The following is a 16,532-nucleotide window of genomic DNA, read 5'->3' on the forward strand; positions in this document are numbered from 1 at the left end:
AATAATATTTTAAACCTTTTAGTCAGATAAATGATTAACCCTTAAGAGCCCAGACCCAGTTCTGATTATTGTTACAAAATCCACCCAAATTAAATCGGACAACTTAATAAAAAAAATGTAATTCTTGTTTTATTTTTTTTTATTATTCTTATATTGAGATTAAGATTTTAACCTTAATTCTGTAACATAATTAATATAATTTCGTAACTGTAATTTTTACCACATTGTTCTAGAAACCGTGTCAGATAAAATTTTATTAAGAATATTATATTAAACTACAAAAAGTTGTTTTTTTTATTTCATATAAAGTGTATATAAATTTTATTGACTTTTATATTAAGTGTATTACGGTAGCTGTTGCACGGCGCGTCACTGAGTGAACTGTAACCTTAATAACGTGGGAGCGCATTGTTTATATTTACACTGCCTCCTGAAGCCGGGAGAGCTAATGTATTACTAAATCAGAGTTTTAACACTATTTAATGCTTTTCAGAGCAGACCAGGCGGTTTATCTCTATAGATAGATAACATGGCCTCTCTGCGGGTTTTATCGAGACGTTACTTTACTGTAAATGTGAAAAATAAAGCTATTAGTGGTGTAACTTTAACGTTACTGCAGGAAGAAGGTAAGTGTGATTTGTTATCTGTTTATTGTAAGTTTGAAAAACTATTAATACTCTTAATCTGTATTAATAATAAGAGATTTTTAATATGTTTCCGTTGGGTCATACTCTAAACATAACTAAACTCTTTGCAGGTTTTTCAAGGACATTTAATATCAATCACCAGAAGGTCTGTGCACGTCCTCAGAAGCTGTGGGTAACATTACTTATCTGCTTTCCATGAATATCAGTTTTCTCTCTGATATTTGGTACAAAGTCATGAATATTTTCTAAACTGCTGCTGTTTGTATTACAGCAGATTTTTTCACAGTTGTTGTGCAGATAGAGGACTGTTCGGTGGAGGCGGTGGCAGTTCCCAGCAGCAGACTTTAGAGGATATTGCAAAAGGAATCAGAGACAGAGAGTATAAAAGAATAGTGGTGATGGCTGGAGCAGGGATCAGTACACCCAGCGGAATTCCAGATTTCAGGTAAGTAAAAGCCTTTAGAAGGATCCTATACTTCAGTTTATGAATCAGTTTCTCTGATTTTGCTATTTATAGGTAATAAATAGCAATTTATAGGCAGAGAATGAGACTAAAATTACCAAAAAAGATGCAGAGCTTTTAAACCTCCTACACCACCGTGAAAAGGTGGGAGTGGAAGATGCCATCCTCTATCTTCTGCACAGAGCTCACTCTCATCTGGACAAGGGGGGAGGTGCTGTGAGGGTCATGTTCTTCGACTTCTCCAGTGCCTTCAACACCATACAGCCCCTACTGCTGAGAGACAAGCTGATGAAGATGGAGGTGGACATGCACCTGGTCACCTGGATCACTGACTACCTTACTGGGAGACCACAACATGTCAGGATCAGGGACTGCTCCTCTGACACAGTGATCAGCAGCACAGGAGCACCACAGGGGACTGTTCTCTCTCCAGTCCTGTTCACACTGTACACATCAGACTTCAAATACCACTCGGAGTCATGCCACATGCAGAAGTTCTCTGACGACACTGCAATCGTGGGGTGTGTGCGTAATGGTGATGAGAGGGAGTACAGAACCCTGGTTGAGGATTTTGTGGTGTGGTGCAAAACGAACCATCTACAGCTGAACATCTCCAAAACCAAGGAGATGTGCATAGACTTCAGAAGGTCCAGGCCCTCTGCTCAGCAGCCAATCTCCATCGAGGGGGTCAATGTGGAAGTGGTCAAGTCCTACAGATACCTTGGTGTGCACCTGGACGATAGGCTGGACTGGTCAGTGAACACTGACTCCCTCTACAGGAAGGCCCAGAGCAGACTGTACTTCCTCAGAAGGCTTGGGTCCTTTAACATCTGCCAGAAACTCCTGCTGATGTTCTACCAGTCTGTGGTAGCCAGCGTCCTCTTTTACACTGTTGTGTGTTGGGGAGGCAGCATCAGCAAGAGGGATGCTGGACGACTGGACAGGCTGGTGAGGAAAGCTGGTTCTGTGCTGGGATTAGAGCTGGAGTCCTTAACACCACTGGCAGAGAGGAGAGCCCTCAGCAAGCTGCTGAACATCATGGACAATGTTCACCACCCTCTGCACAGCACCATCACCAGGCAGAGGAGCTCATTCAGCGGCAGACTGCTGTCCCAGTCCTGCTCCACAGACAGACTTCGAAAGTCTTTTGTCCCTCAGGCCATAAGACTGTTCAACTCCTCTCAGCACAGCAAACTGAAGACTCTGTGACACCTTTTCTTTCCAGCAATTCTGGCCACACCATGGACATACCCCCATCTATGGTCACACTATCTTGCTGATGCCCATAACACTATTTTTATAGTTCTACCCTATTTTGCACTAGTAGTTCATTCACTAGTTCATTCATCTACTGTTTACGTATCATTTGCACTGCTAAATTTAAATTATTATATAACTGTATTTGCACTTTCTGTATGGCGGACATCAGTTATCCTTATACTTACTTTATGCACATCAACTGGTGTTCGCTGTCTATTGTGTTCAACTGCACTACCTCCATTTTACATCACACACACACACACTAAAGACTGTACTTTTATAATTTCATTTTATTTTTTATTTTGTTGTATTTATATGTATCATTTATATTTTTTTTATGTTTTTGTAACTTTGTGTACTATACACACCTGCTGCTGGATGTCAAGAATTTCCCCTCGGGGATCAATAAAGTATCTATCTATCTATCTATCTATCTATCTATCTATCTATCTATCTATCTATCTATCTATCTATCTATCTATCTATCTATCTATCTATCTATCTATCTATCTATCTATCTATCTATCTATCTATCTATCTATCTATCTATCTATCTATCTATCTATCTATCTATCTATCTATCTATCTATCTATCTATCTATCTATCTATCTATCTATCTATCTATCTATCTATCTATCTATCTATCTATCTATCTATCTATCTATCTATCTATCTATCTATCTATCTATCTATCTATCTATCTATCTATCTATCTATCTATCTATCTATCTATCTATCTATCTATCTATCTATCTATCTATCTATCTATCTATCTATCTATCTATCTATCTATCTATCTATCTATCTATCTATCTATCTATCTATCTATCTATCTATCTATCTATCTATCTATCTATCTATCTATCTATCTATCTATCTATCTATCTATCTATCTATACCAGTCTTACACACTGATTTTGGATAACTTTGGTTTGATGGCTTGTGATCATCCAGCTTTCTCTTCATTATATTCCAGAGGTTTTTAATTTGGTACAATCAATGAACCTCGTAATGTTTTAAGTGGTCTCTTATTTTTTCCAGAGCTGTAGATGTTAACAGTTAATTATAATTTAGAGCATTTATTTAGAGAAAAAAAAGATACAGTGCTTTTAGACCTCAAATAATTCAAAGAAAACAAGTTCTAAATTAATTTAGAAACAACAATACTAATGATTTAAGAGTTCAGTAATTGATTAAAACAACAATGTTCACTGTACTCAAACATATTCCTAAAATCAGAAAAAACTGATCATTTTGAAACTGATCATATATCAGGTAGATAAACTGAATTCTATTCATGTTTCTACATTTATGCTCAATGCTAAGTACAGATATGGACGAACTGAACCTTCTGAATCCATACACTATATAGTAGAGCTGGGCAATATGACTATTTTATTGTATTGTGATAAATTTGTTATTGTGACAAATAATGCATTTCTAAGTGTATTGTGAATTTCATAAATGCTTAAAAACAGAATTTGCCTCTACTAATGCAAATCTTTAAATATCATGATATAATATTTTTACAATATCACCCAGGTCTATTGTATAGTGTATCTCTAACAGTCAGTTTGCCTCTGAATCTCACCTGCCTTTATTCTCTGTTCTGTTACAGATCACCTGGCAGTGGGCTTTATGACAACCTCCAGCAGTACAACCTGCCCTATGCAGAGGCCATTTTTGAAATCAACTATTTTCATCACAACCCAAAGCCTTTCTTCGCATTAGCAAAAGAGCTGTATCCTGGTAATTATCAGCCCAATCTGACACACTACTTCATCCGGCTGCTTCACGACAAGGGTCAGCTGCTCCGGATGTACACTCAGAATATTGATGGACTGGAGAGAAGTGAGTCTCTGTTTAATGTAAATCGATGTTTTAAACACTAAAATATATTCAGATTGGGTTTTATTTATTGAGGATCTGATGTAACTTTAACTTAACTGTGGTAATTTGAATGAATTTTAGACCATTCTGCTGCTTTAGCTCCTCCCACAATATTTTTATTTATTTTTATTTTATATTCTTTTGGTAGAACGACTAGTGTGCTTAGATTCATTGTCTTGCTACATGACCCACATTTGCTTAAGGTTTAGTTCACAGACAGATATCTGTACATTTACTGGTGTAATTCAGAATTAATTGATCCATCAATGGTGCCAAACCATCCTGGCCCAGATGGAGCAAAACAGGCTTAAACCTTGATACTACCCCCAGCATGTTTCACAGATATAAATAAAACACTTGCATCTAATTATTATGCCACTGATTGAAATATTAACTAATTTTACTTTCAAATGTTTAAATCTGCTAATCCTAAAAGTTCACATATTTTGAATCGTTTTTGAATCGACATAAATGAATGACTGTGTTTAATTATTTATTTGTTAGATTTGGTTCTTCTTATCTGATTTTAGGGTTCATTTTTACTAGTTGTTTCTGCCTTTTTTCTAATTGGTGTTTTGTTATTATTTGTTATTCCAGTGGCAGGAATCCCACCTAAGATGTTGGTGGAGGCACATGGAACGTTTGCCACGGCCACCTGCACCGTGTGCCGCAGGGACTATAAGGGTGAAGAGCTGCGTGTGAGTCTCTGTAGCCACGCTTTTCAGAAAGTGTGATTATATGAAAAAAGTAAATTAGCTTGAGCTGAAGATGCTTATTTCATGCTGAGTCAAGCTGTGTGAAACGATCGAAGACTTATTACTTATTATTTTTCCCCTCTTTCCTAGAATGATATAATGGCAGGAACGGTGCCTAATTGCCCTCACTGTAAAGGAGTAATTAAGCCTGACATTGTGTTCTTTGGCGAAGAGCTGCCTCAGCACTTCTTCCTATACCTCACAGACTTCCCAATCGCAGACCTGGTAATTGTAATGGGAACATCTTTAGAGGTGAGAGACAAGCATATGCAGTCACATGAAGCATGCTACACATTCTTTACATCAATTAACTGTGATTTAATGTAAGATACCTTCTCTTATTGTCTTTGTTAATTTGATGTATCATCATAAAAAAAACGTATTACACACCTTTCAGTTATTTAGTTTTGCACAAGCGTTTTTAGAAATAGAAATTCTCAGTGGTAATTCTACATAGAACCGTGATAAATGAAAGACAAACAGTTTAATTTGGTTATGTACATGCATTACTGCATTTTAGGCCTGTAACCAGACATGTATAAAATATTAGAGACCCACAAAAGAGTAAAGGTACTTTAAGTGCTCTTTCAAAAAAAGTGTTCTTTAAACTCCACACTTTAGTGGAAGTACTATAGTATGCAACAAATTTTGTACTTAGGTATTGCTAGAGTAGTTTACAGTAAAATGTAGTAGTGAAGTACTGAAAGTAAAAGTAAAGTCCTGTGTTATTAGTGTAGTTTTTACAGAAAGCAGTTGAAAGTTTGCAGAGTGAAAGGCAGAAAAGGAGCAGCGATTGTAGTAATTGTAATGAGTAAAGATGCAGCACATAAAAAATGATCAAAGTAAATGCATTGAACTCATGGAAAATATGTAGTGAAGTAAAAGTGGAAGTAGTATATCTATGCAAATATGCAAATCAATTCAAATTTTTCTTTGAGGAACATAAACCATTTTTAATTCTTTTTATCTCATGCATTTGTTACAAACTGGAGATCTTCTTCCTAACGTTTTATGGAATTTGTTGCATGGATGTATATACATATACATTGCTTCATACTGTCTACATTAAAATTAAAGTAAAATAAAAAAATTATATATATATATATATATATATATATATATATATATATATATATATATATATATATTATTTTGCATTTAACATATTGTCTTAACTTTTTCTGATTTGGGGTTGTAATAGAGTTTATGATTATTTTAGACACAATTATCTTTATAATGGAGTTATACCAACACAGCATGTCTTCTGATTGGTTTAGACCTAAAGATCTGACTAAATGTCAGAAATCTCAGGAATCTGCAGACACGAGTGTTTAAGTGTAAATTTCAGTTTTACCAACAGATGCCACCCTTGAGTCAGTTCCTAATGCTGATATTTTTTTCTGTGTGCTCGTCTGTAGGTGGAGCCCTTTGCCAGCTTGGCTGGAGCTGTGCGAGGTTCTGTGTCCCGGCTCCTTATAAACCGTGATCTGGTGGGACCCTTCGCCTGGGGGTCTCCACGACACAATGACGTGGCAGAGCTGGGTGATGTGGTGAGCGGGGTGAGGAGGCTGGCAGAGGCTTTGGGCTGGATGCCTGAACTAGAGGCTCTTATGTCTGCTGATGCTAAGAAGGTTAGTGATGAGCCATATTAGAAATATATATACAAATAATATGTCTATATATGATTCAGCAGTTTGTATTTACATAATATAAGAAACAGTTTTTTATTCTGGGTATTAATTAAATGCATTCATTGATGCCATATACAGTATCATTCAAAAGTTTGAACACACCTCATAATACATGTTTTAATACAGAAGTCTATGAAGGAACACATAAGGAATCATGTAGTAACTTAAAAATGTTAAACAAACCAGAATACTATGTGAAGCATTTAGGTGTCTCTTGGATTCAGGGCGATTTTAACTTGCAGATTCTAAGGCTGGTATCTATCCTGTGCAACAGAGGTAACTCTTGGCGTTCCAAAAACGCTATGGCTATGTTCACATTACCAGGCTGAAGTGACGCAAATCTGTTTTTTTGCTCAATGTGGCTCAGATCTGATTGTTTCATGGCTGTAGTAACATGCCATATCCATATTTTCATATCAGATTTGAGTCACTTTCATATGTGGTTCTAAACCAGATACGTATCCGATCCATGGACATGCAACAGTTGAATCTGAATTCATGCGTCTTTTTGCTTTTACAAATGTGCTACAGGCTTCTCTCTTGTACCCACACACCTCTTGGTGCAGCTGTGCAGCTATAGCTGCAAGGAAAAACAGCAAAAGCAAACCACCTGGCCTTTTTTTTCTGCTCCTCGACCTGAGTATAAACTTCAGACCAGCTGTTTACGCTCTACTCCAGCAAAAGCACTTCACATATAAGCTGCTAATCTATCCATTTCCCTTTATAAAGCTACAAGTCATCTCTCAAATATGGCACTTTTTTGTAGTTTGTGAAGAAGGCGACGTTTACACACATATATCAGTGTGCACATGTGAGGGACATGTGTTTCAGGGACAGATTTATTCACATTACACACAGATACAGCCCACTTACATTTGTGAATGTGAACCATCAAGATAGCCAAATCCAATCTGTGCAAAAAAAACGGATTTGAGCAATGTTGCTTGTAATGTGAACATAGCTTATGATGAAACTGGCTCTCATCAGGGTCGCCTGAGGAAAGGAAGATCAAGAGTTTCCTCTGTTGTACAGGATAAATAATCAGAGTTACCAGCCTCAGAAGCCACATGTTAACAGCTCCCCAGATAAGAGCACCTAAATGCTTTTAAGTTACTACCTGATTCTTTATGTGTTCCTTCATTGTCTATATGCATTCAGTATTCATTTATAATGTAGAGTGAGTGTGTTATAGTCCAGCCCTCAAAGTTGTGAGGCTCAGGATGAATCCTCGCAAGAACATCTTTGTTCTTACAGTCAAAAAAGGAGGGAAATCAGAGGGTCACATCAGAGAGAATGCAGTGTTTTCTGTTCCTTCCGCAGGCTTCAGAGATGAGAGAGGAATGACTGGTCGCACATGAGAGACGGGCTTCGTTTCCTGCATCCCCCCGAGTCATTTGGTCAGAGACCTTGTGATGTTGGGGCTCAATCACAGCAGAGCTCGGCTACAGCACTCAAGGCTGTGTAATGGGCAGTATGTAGCTGCTAGACTGCACTGTACTCTGGGGACTCTGATTCTATGGTGCTCCCTGCGTTACACTCGTTTTGCTGCTGTTGTGGCTGTGTTCCAGTCTTGATGTAGTTAAGGAATTCTTGGTTAATGCATAATTAGCAGGTGTAATTAGCAAGTTACACTTGTGTTGTTTTGGCTGTAGAGCCTTTAACGGTGGGTTTTCTTGAATTATAGGACATTTTACCAAGAATTTCACAGTCATGTGTTAAAGATTTAAAATGTAGTTTTACTTTAAATTATAAATTATATAAATTAACATTTTTCTATGGTCTGGTTCATGCAAAAAAATATTTTGTTTTCTAGCAGTAAACTCAGGTCAGGTGCACTGAGCACATAGGAGTACTTTGTTCTATATACAGCTCTGGAAAATTCAGTTTCTGAATCAGTTTCAATGATTTTGCTATTTATAGGTTTATGTTTGAGTAAAATGAACATTGTTGTTTTATTCTAGAACTACGAACAACATTTCTCCCAAATTCCAAATAAAAACATTGTCATTTAGAGCATTTATTTGCAGAAAATGAGAAATGTCTGAAATAATAAAAAGAAGCAGAGCTTTTAGACCTCAAATAATGCAAAGAAAACAAGTTCATATTCATAAAGTTTAAGAGTTCAGAAATCAATAATACCGTGTGAAAATACCCTGTTTTTTTAATCACAGTTTTTTAATGCATCTTGGCATGTTCTCCTCCACCAGTCTTACACACTGCTTTTGGATAAATGTATGCCTTTACTCCTGGTGTAAAAATGTAAGCAGTGCAGCTTAGTTTGATGGCTTGTGATCATCCATCTTCCTCTTGATTATATTCCAGAGGTTTTCAATTTGGTGAAATCAAAGAAACTCATCATTTCTAATTGGTCTCTTTTTTTTCCCAGAGCTGTATATATATATATATTTTTGCAGGAGAACCACCACAGAGCAGATATTATTTGGGTGGGTTAGGGTAATTTTTTTGTAGCACTGCAGTGATTGTACTGGCATGGTGGTGGTGTGTTTTAGTAGTGTGTGTTGCACTAGTACAGGTGAATCATACACAGCAGTGCTGCTGGAGTTTTTAAACTAATGTTCTCTATTATGGACTCCTACCTAGAAGAGAAGTGTGCCATATCGTATTGTATGCAATAATATCGCCAACATTTTTGAATATCGTGAACAATATTATACCCTGAAACATTGTGCCATATCACTCACCTCTAATTATCACATCAGGGTACGACTGTTTTGCTGTTTTTAGCAAAAGAAAAAATCACACTGTTCTCATTTCCTTTTGTATATCTACTAGAGACAGATTATATCTGTCCAGTATCACTTATTTTACTTCAATCCTGGATACATGGAGATATTTAGAGTGCATTATTAGCATTATTAGTATCATGACATTGACTTCTGTTACATAGCTGATCAAATTCTTATATTTTTTTTTTCATTTTGTTGCATTAGTGTATTCTTGAAACAAGACACTACACACAGGACGCTGTTGGATGGATATATTTCAGGTTGGTGGACTATTCTCAGTCTAACAGAGACACTGAGGTGTTTAAACACTCCAACAGCACTGCTGCACCCAAATAATAGCTGCTCTGTGGTGGTCTATCCTGTGGGGTCCTTACCCTTGAGGAACAGGGTAAAAGGAGGATAATAAAGAATGCAGTGAAACGGATACACTACAGTCTACAGTCTGTAATTGTAATAGTAAATTTAAATGGCTAGTTGTGTTAATGTTATGGCTGATGGGTGTCTATCAACCAGACCATGCAAAAATAGACATTTTAAGACATGGTTTAAGACTAGTATTGGACTTACACAGTGTTATGATGAGGGATTTACCATTGAAAGGAAAATGACTAGGATAAATCCTTGTCTTGGAAACTGACCCCATATTTATAATATATTATAATAGTCTTTTAATATTGGACAAAATTGCTGCTATCTTGGTGAAGTTTCTTATACACCCCTCTTCCTGTAGTTCTTTCACATAATAGCAATACACAACTGAGCCAAAAACAACTATTTAAACAAGATGTTCTGCAAAATTGAAGCTCAATAATAAAGGAATGGAACTTTGTCGTCATCATTTCGCTTCTTGTACTTTTGTTTTCATGTCATGTTCTGTGCCCATATTTAGGTTGGACTAATAAAAGAAGCTGGACAACAGCAAAACTTCCAGTCCTGGCCTAAAAACCAAAATAAACCAACACGAGCTACTTCTGTCAGTAGATGGAGCTGAGCAATGTAATAAAGTGACGTGGGGCAAATGGGGTGCAACGGGGAGGCATTAATCACATGCTGTTTTTTTTTTTCTCCCAATTTACACTGCTGTGTTTTGGTCGCACACTTTTATTAGGGTATAAAGAATCTCAACAGGACTCTTTTTTTATATTTGTGCCCCACAAAATAAGCTTTGGTAGAAATACATTTTTTATACTATTGTAATTTATTTATTTATTGCAAAAAGAAGCATAATTGTTTTAAATTAACAAATATTAATTAGTGGTGCAAATTGATTAAAGTCAATAATTAATAACAATATTCTGTAAATAATCAAGAATAATCGTACCTTTTTTCCTTCTTAAGTCTTTTTAATAAGATTTTAATAGTGTATATTTTAATGTAAATTAAATTAAAAAAGTAAGATATACATACATTAATTGTATTTTTTTTTAACCCATTTAATTCCAGTCGGTCACAATACTGATCATAAAAAACTTTTTCAGTTAAAGACTTCAAAATGTTACTGAATGAGGATTCAGTGCATTTTCACCAAATGTTGACCAAAAAAAAAAAAAAACATGACCAGAGCTGTTTAAACTCTGGTAGCATCATGCAAAGAAAATGACTGAAGATTAATTAATAACAATATTCTGTGCTTAATCACACGTTTTTCTCTCTATAAGACTCAATAACTTAATAGTGGATATTTCAAAGTAAATAAAATTAATTTAAGATTGGCAAAATAGAATTATATTTATACTAGTGGTAATAGTATTACTATTATTATATATTCTGAATATAATTATAAATGCTAGTATTCCCCTGTAATTTTTGGAGTGAGACAGAAATTATTGTGTAGGTAGTTAACTAGAGATATTTTAGATGTAGTTAAGATGCTTTTAAAGTTAAGAATAATTTAATCTGCTGAGTAGAAGTTTAACAGAGAGCTTTAGCATCAGCTCTGTATTCCACCTTTAACCACTTGGACAAACAACTGTTTGTTTTGTGTGTGTGTGTGTGTGTGTGTTTTGGGGTGGTAAGTGTTAGTTATGAGATTTAATCGATATTTCAGCACAACAGTAACAGTGATGCTGTTTTTATATGGCTAAATAAAATAATATGTCACCAGGCTGGTTCCAAACCTGGTGAAATTTGTAGCCAATTTGCGTACAAAAAATTATGTAAAAATTCCATCTGTAAATTGCATAACATTTACCTCTAAATAAAACACATTTTACTTTCTTAATGTGAAGAAATTGTTGAAATAACAAAAAAAAAAAAAATCATTGATTTCTTCTAGAAGGGGAAAATGAGTTTTATTCATCCATCATCCCTTTACTCTCTTCTGGAGAAAATATCTATAAGAGTGATTCTCAACTGGTGGGTTGGAACGCAATTGTGGGTCATGGAAAGTGTGTAAAAAAAAAAAAAAAAAGATACTTTAAATACCTTTAAAAAATAAAATATTTATTCTCATCTGGTTTTGCACTCATCTTTTATATTTGAAAAAAAGAAACAGAGTTTCTTACTAATGTTCTCTGAATGCAAAGATATGCAGAGAAGTGAAATATCTCATTTTGTGGCCTTTTTTATTTTGTGCAATTTTAATATTTAATTATATTGTAGTAATTTTATACAGTTGAGTAGTAATTTGCATGCATATGTATATGTAAGTGGGTTTTTGAAGCTATTTTTCTATAATGTGTTTGTTTGGTTTGTGTTCTATAAAAGTGGGTCACGACTTAATGACCATGAGAAAATGTGGGTCCCGGGCTGAGACCAGTTGAGAGCCCCTGTATAAGAACACTTGTCTGGAGGAGTACTACTGTTGCTGCTGCTGTCTAGACATGAGCAGGATAAGAGTCAGGAGAAAGCAGTGTAAGACGTGAGGAGCGCTGCGTCTGTCAGCCTTTAGAGAAAAGTGCTTCTCGCTGGTCAAATTGCTCTGCAAAGTCATCCAGCAGCTCATTATTCCAGAGAGACGATCTCTACAGAGCACGAGGAGCGTCTTCCTGCTCGCTGACAATTTACTGTCTGCTGTCATAACATCTCCACAACAGCCAGCAACTCACTCCTGTACTCCACGAGTCAGTGTTAGCAGCATTCATTTAACTGTTTTATGAAGGACAGTGCCAGTTAAAAGTTTGGACACACCTTAAATTCAGTGTTTTTTTCAGTGGCATTATAGATTATTACTAAAGTAATAAACTAAACTAAACTAGGACGAAAAACATGAAATTATTTAGCAAAAAAAGTGTTAAAAAAACACAATATGTTTTATATTTTAGATTCTTTAAAGTAACACATTTTTGTATTTTTCCAGTCAGCTGTGCTGAACTCGTCAAGAGTCAATTACAGTTGTATCTCTCAAAAAAATGTAATATCATTAAAATTTTAGTTTAAAATGTGAAACTTATATAATATATAGATGTTTTACACACAGAGTGATCTATTTTAAGTGTTTGTTTATTTTATTGTTGATGATTATGGCTTACAGCCAATGAAAACCCAAAAGTCATTATCTCAGAAAATTTGAATAATAAATAAGACCAGTTGGTACTTTTGGCAGTGATGGTTTTGAGAGACATGTTATCTGCTGGTGTTGGTCAGTGCAGTGTTTTCCCGGAAAATCTTACAGCACTTCATGCTTCCCTCTTCTTTCATTTTCCAACAGGACTTGGCACACTGCCAAAAATGGTCTTATATAATATTCTTATTGTCTGAGACAGTGGTTTTTGGGTTTTCATTGGCTGTAAGCCATAATCATCAACAATAACAGAAATAAACACTTAAAATAGATCACTCTGTGTGAAATCAGTAATTATATTTTGAACTGAATTACTGAAATTAAATAACTTGTCAATTATATTCTTATTTTTTGAGATGCACCTGAATTTCTTGTCCTCTTAATGTGTTTGAGATACAGTGCATAGCCCTATTTGAGAAATGTTCTACTCCATATTATGGAACGAACTACTCAACTAATCCTAAAAAAAAATAAAAAATGTAATTATCCTCAGAGGCATGAGTCCACCATCAGGAGAACACTGAACAACAGCTGTGTGCACGGCCAGGATGCAAGCAGAAAGACAATGTTCTCCCAAGAGTTTTGTATTTGGAGAAAGGGAAACGCTGCATTCCAGCATAACAACCTGTAAAACATGGTGGTGGTAGTATCACAAAGTCTTCTTGCTGCATCTGGGGCAGGGTGACTTACCAACATTGATGGAACAATTAATCTTAATTGTACTATAAAATTCTGAAGCAAAATATTAGAACATCTGTTTGTGATTTGAATCTCAAGAGAAGGTGGATCATGCAGCATGACAATGACCCTAAACACACATAGAATCTTTCCAGACTTACCAAAGAACGGTTAAGGAAAAATAAGTGAATATTTTGGAATGGCCAAGTCAAAGTTTTGAGCTTAATGTAGTAGAAATGTAATGGAATGAGTGAAGTGAGCAGTTGATGTGAGGAAACCCACCACATAACAGAGCTGAAACTGTTTTTTTTTTCTTCATATAGAGGAATGGGCTACAGCCGGTGTTCAAGACTAATTAACAGTTAATAGAAACATGTAGTTGTAGTTATTGCTGCTAAAAAAAGGTGGTCTCCAGATACTGAAAGCAAAGGTTCACATTCTTTAACCACTCACAAATGTATGTATTATCAGATTTTTTTTTTCAATTAATAAATGACCATGTTTAATCATTTTGTCTCATTAATTTATCTCTTCTTTATTTTAAGGACTTCATGGCCCAGATGCTTTGTGAGCTGTTTATTATCGTAATTCTTATGTAGTTTTATTTTGGGTGTTATAGGTAACAACAGCAGGAGAGTTGAGGAGTGAGAACAGTGTGCTCACTACTGTTAAATAACATGATCTAAAAAAAAACGTCTGGTTTTAATAAGCAACAACAGCATGACTTGCTTTCTTCTCACTTTGAGAGCTGAGAGTCTTTTTGAAGCTCAGACGCTCTGAGATGCTTTTCATGATTAATGAATGGAAGGAATGGGAAGGAGCATACACAAAGCAAACCTGGGACAGCAGCACGTAAACTGATCATGAAGTGTTTCATCAGGGGATGCCTTGGGATTTCCCACACTGGTATTGGTATTAAGTTGTGAGGTTTTATATTGTGAGCGAGGCTGAACACTGGCCAGCATGCTCATGGCAAGCAACATGAATTATTCAGTCCAAGCGAGGACTGATGAATGGGAGATTCTATTTAGAAAGTTGTGTGGTCATTTAACATTCCTCAACCCAAAGAGACATGTATGATGTAGTGAAAATCCATCACAGAAGACATTACCATCCAGAGTGTACAGTGCAGTGGGTGGTAATGATCATGATTGGCAGTGCCTTGCTAGAACTTTTTTTCTATTAAGACCAATTGGTACTTTCGGCAGTGTGGTCAGTGTGATAAGTCCTGCTGGAAAATAAAATCTGCATCTCTATAAAAGTTGTCAGTAGCAGAGGTAAGCATGAAGTGCTGTAAGATTTTGTGGGAAAACAAAACTGCACCGACTTTAGACTTGATAATAAAACACAGTGGACCAACACCAGCAGATGACATGGCTCTCCAAACCACCACTGATCATCAGTAAATTTCCACACAATCAGTGATGGTTTGGAGAGCCATGTCATCTGCTGGTGTTGGTCCACTGTGCTATATCAAGTTCAAAAAATCTTACAGCACTTCATACTTCCCTCTTCTGACTTCTAACTTCTATGGAGATGTGGATTTCATTTTCCAGCAGGACTTGGCACAATGCCCACACTGCCAGAAGTACCAATTGGTCTTATATAATTTTCAACAACATCATTTTCATCAACAATAAAAGAAAAAAACTCTTAAAATAAATCACTTTGTGTGTAATACATCTATCTAATACATAAATTTCACATTTTGAACTGAATTACGGAAATAAAGTAACTTTTCAATCACATTCAAATGTTTTGAGGTGCACTAATACATGGCCCTTTGATTAAGACACAGGAAGATTCTCCTTTGAAAGGAAATAGAGTCTACTACAAGGCTTAAGTATTTGGAAACCCAATTATAAATGTATTAGCTATGGCTTTGCTCAACATTTAGCAGCATTGTGATAGTTTACTGGTTATAACTAAGCGCAAGTGTAAATAAGTGTTGCATCATTTCCAGGAATAAGGCAACAGACACATAATTATAACTCATAACATTATAACCTTAACAAGTCAGTTTGAAATGTGCTTCTGCTCTCGAAAAGACAGGAAATGTATCATCTTTTGTTTTGTTTAGGGTCTGATAATATGAACGCCAGCCCCTCACTTCACAGGGAGCTGTGAAACAAGACTCAAGGTCAAAATTTCTCCACGATTCCCTGAGAAATGCCTCGGTTCAGCAGACTGGCAGGGGTTCACTTGATCATGCAGACATTTTATCTATTATTCAACAAGAAAAGAAAAAGTGGGGCTTCTGCACAGGTGCCCATTCCTTTACTGACACTCGTACAGCGCTCAGATGAGAATATGGTGTGCCATCTAATGTATTCCGCAGGGATTCTGTCAAGACTTAAAAATCTGGTGGACAAAAACCCTCAGGGGCTTTGAAGGTAGTTAATTAGACAGAGTCTGATGTTATGGTGCCTCCATAATGTATGTTTTGCCTTCTCCCGTGCTATAAGAGCCCCAATTTCAAACCTTCATTAAGTTACAGAGCCTTTTACAGTAACTTTATTGCCGTGCTGATTAAAGAAAACCCTGCTATTCAGGTGCAGTAAGAATATTCCCTTTTTTTCAAGCTTAGAGCTTGCACATGTCCCAGTCTTGAGATCCTGAATGTTTAAAAAAAGTTAAAGATGAAGTTAAAGCATTCGATTTGGTTTCAGGCATTTTCGTGTTTCATAAAACCTGTGAAATCTGTGTATTTATACTGTAATTTAACCTTAAACTCCCAGGACTCTAAGTCTTAAGGTTAATAATGGAATAATATGAGCAGAATGTAAAGGAATCAATTTCGCCTTGCGGCACAATCACAAACGTAAGCCGAGGTTATTGTCTAATAATTGCAAAACTGTTCTGTTATAAGAGAGTATAGTCTGCCCACTCAGCAAAGCA

The 16,532-nt window shown here is 36.0% G+C and overlaps 1 protein-coding gene across 3 annotated transcripts; it reads left to right on the top strand.

Moving 5' to 3' along the window:
* Nucleotides 1–381: 381 nt before the first annotated feature.
* sirt3 (sirtuin 3) lies at nt 382–10,292 on the top strand. 3 transcript variants are annotated; one of them, XM_007231817.3, is made up of 8 exons: nt 382–626; nt 758–815; nt 919–1,092; nt 3,990–4,222; nt 4,859–4,959; nt 5,107–5,268; nt 6,435–6,647; nt 8,028–10,292. In XM_007231817.3, the coding sequence occupies exons 1-8, from the start codon at nt 530–532 to the stop codon at nt 8,049–8,051; spliced, it is 1,062 nt and encodes a 353-aa protein (XP_007231879.2). In that variant the 5' UTR covers nt 382–529; the 3' UTR covers nt 8,052–10,292. The 3 variants fall into 3 exon arrangements, with proteins under 3 accessions (XP_007231879.2, XP_007231880.2, XP_049321680.1); XM_007231818.4 differs by having other exon boundaries at nt 922–1,092; XM_049465723.1 differs by lacking the exon at nt 382–626 and having other exon boundaries at nt 758–819.
* The last annotated feature ends 6,240 nt before the right edge of the window (nt 10,293–16,532 follow it).

Source organism: Astyanax mexicanus, chromosome 16, assembly GCF_023375975.1.
Source record: "Astyanax mexicanus isolate ESR-SI-001 chromosome 16, AstMex3_surface, whole genome shotgun sequence".
In the NCBI taxonomy this organism is placed as follows: domain Eukaryota; kingdom Metazoa; phylum Chordata; class Actinopteri; order Characiformes; family Acestrorhamphidae; genus Astyanax; species Astyanax mexicanus.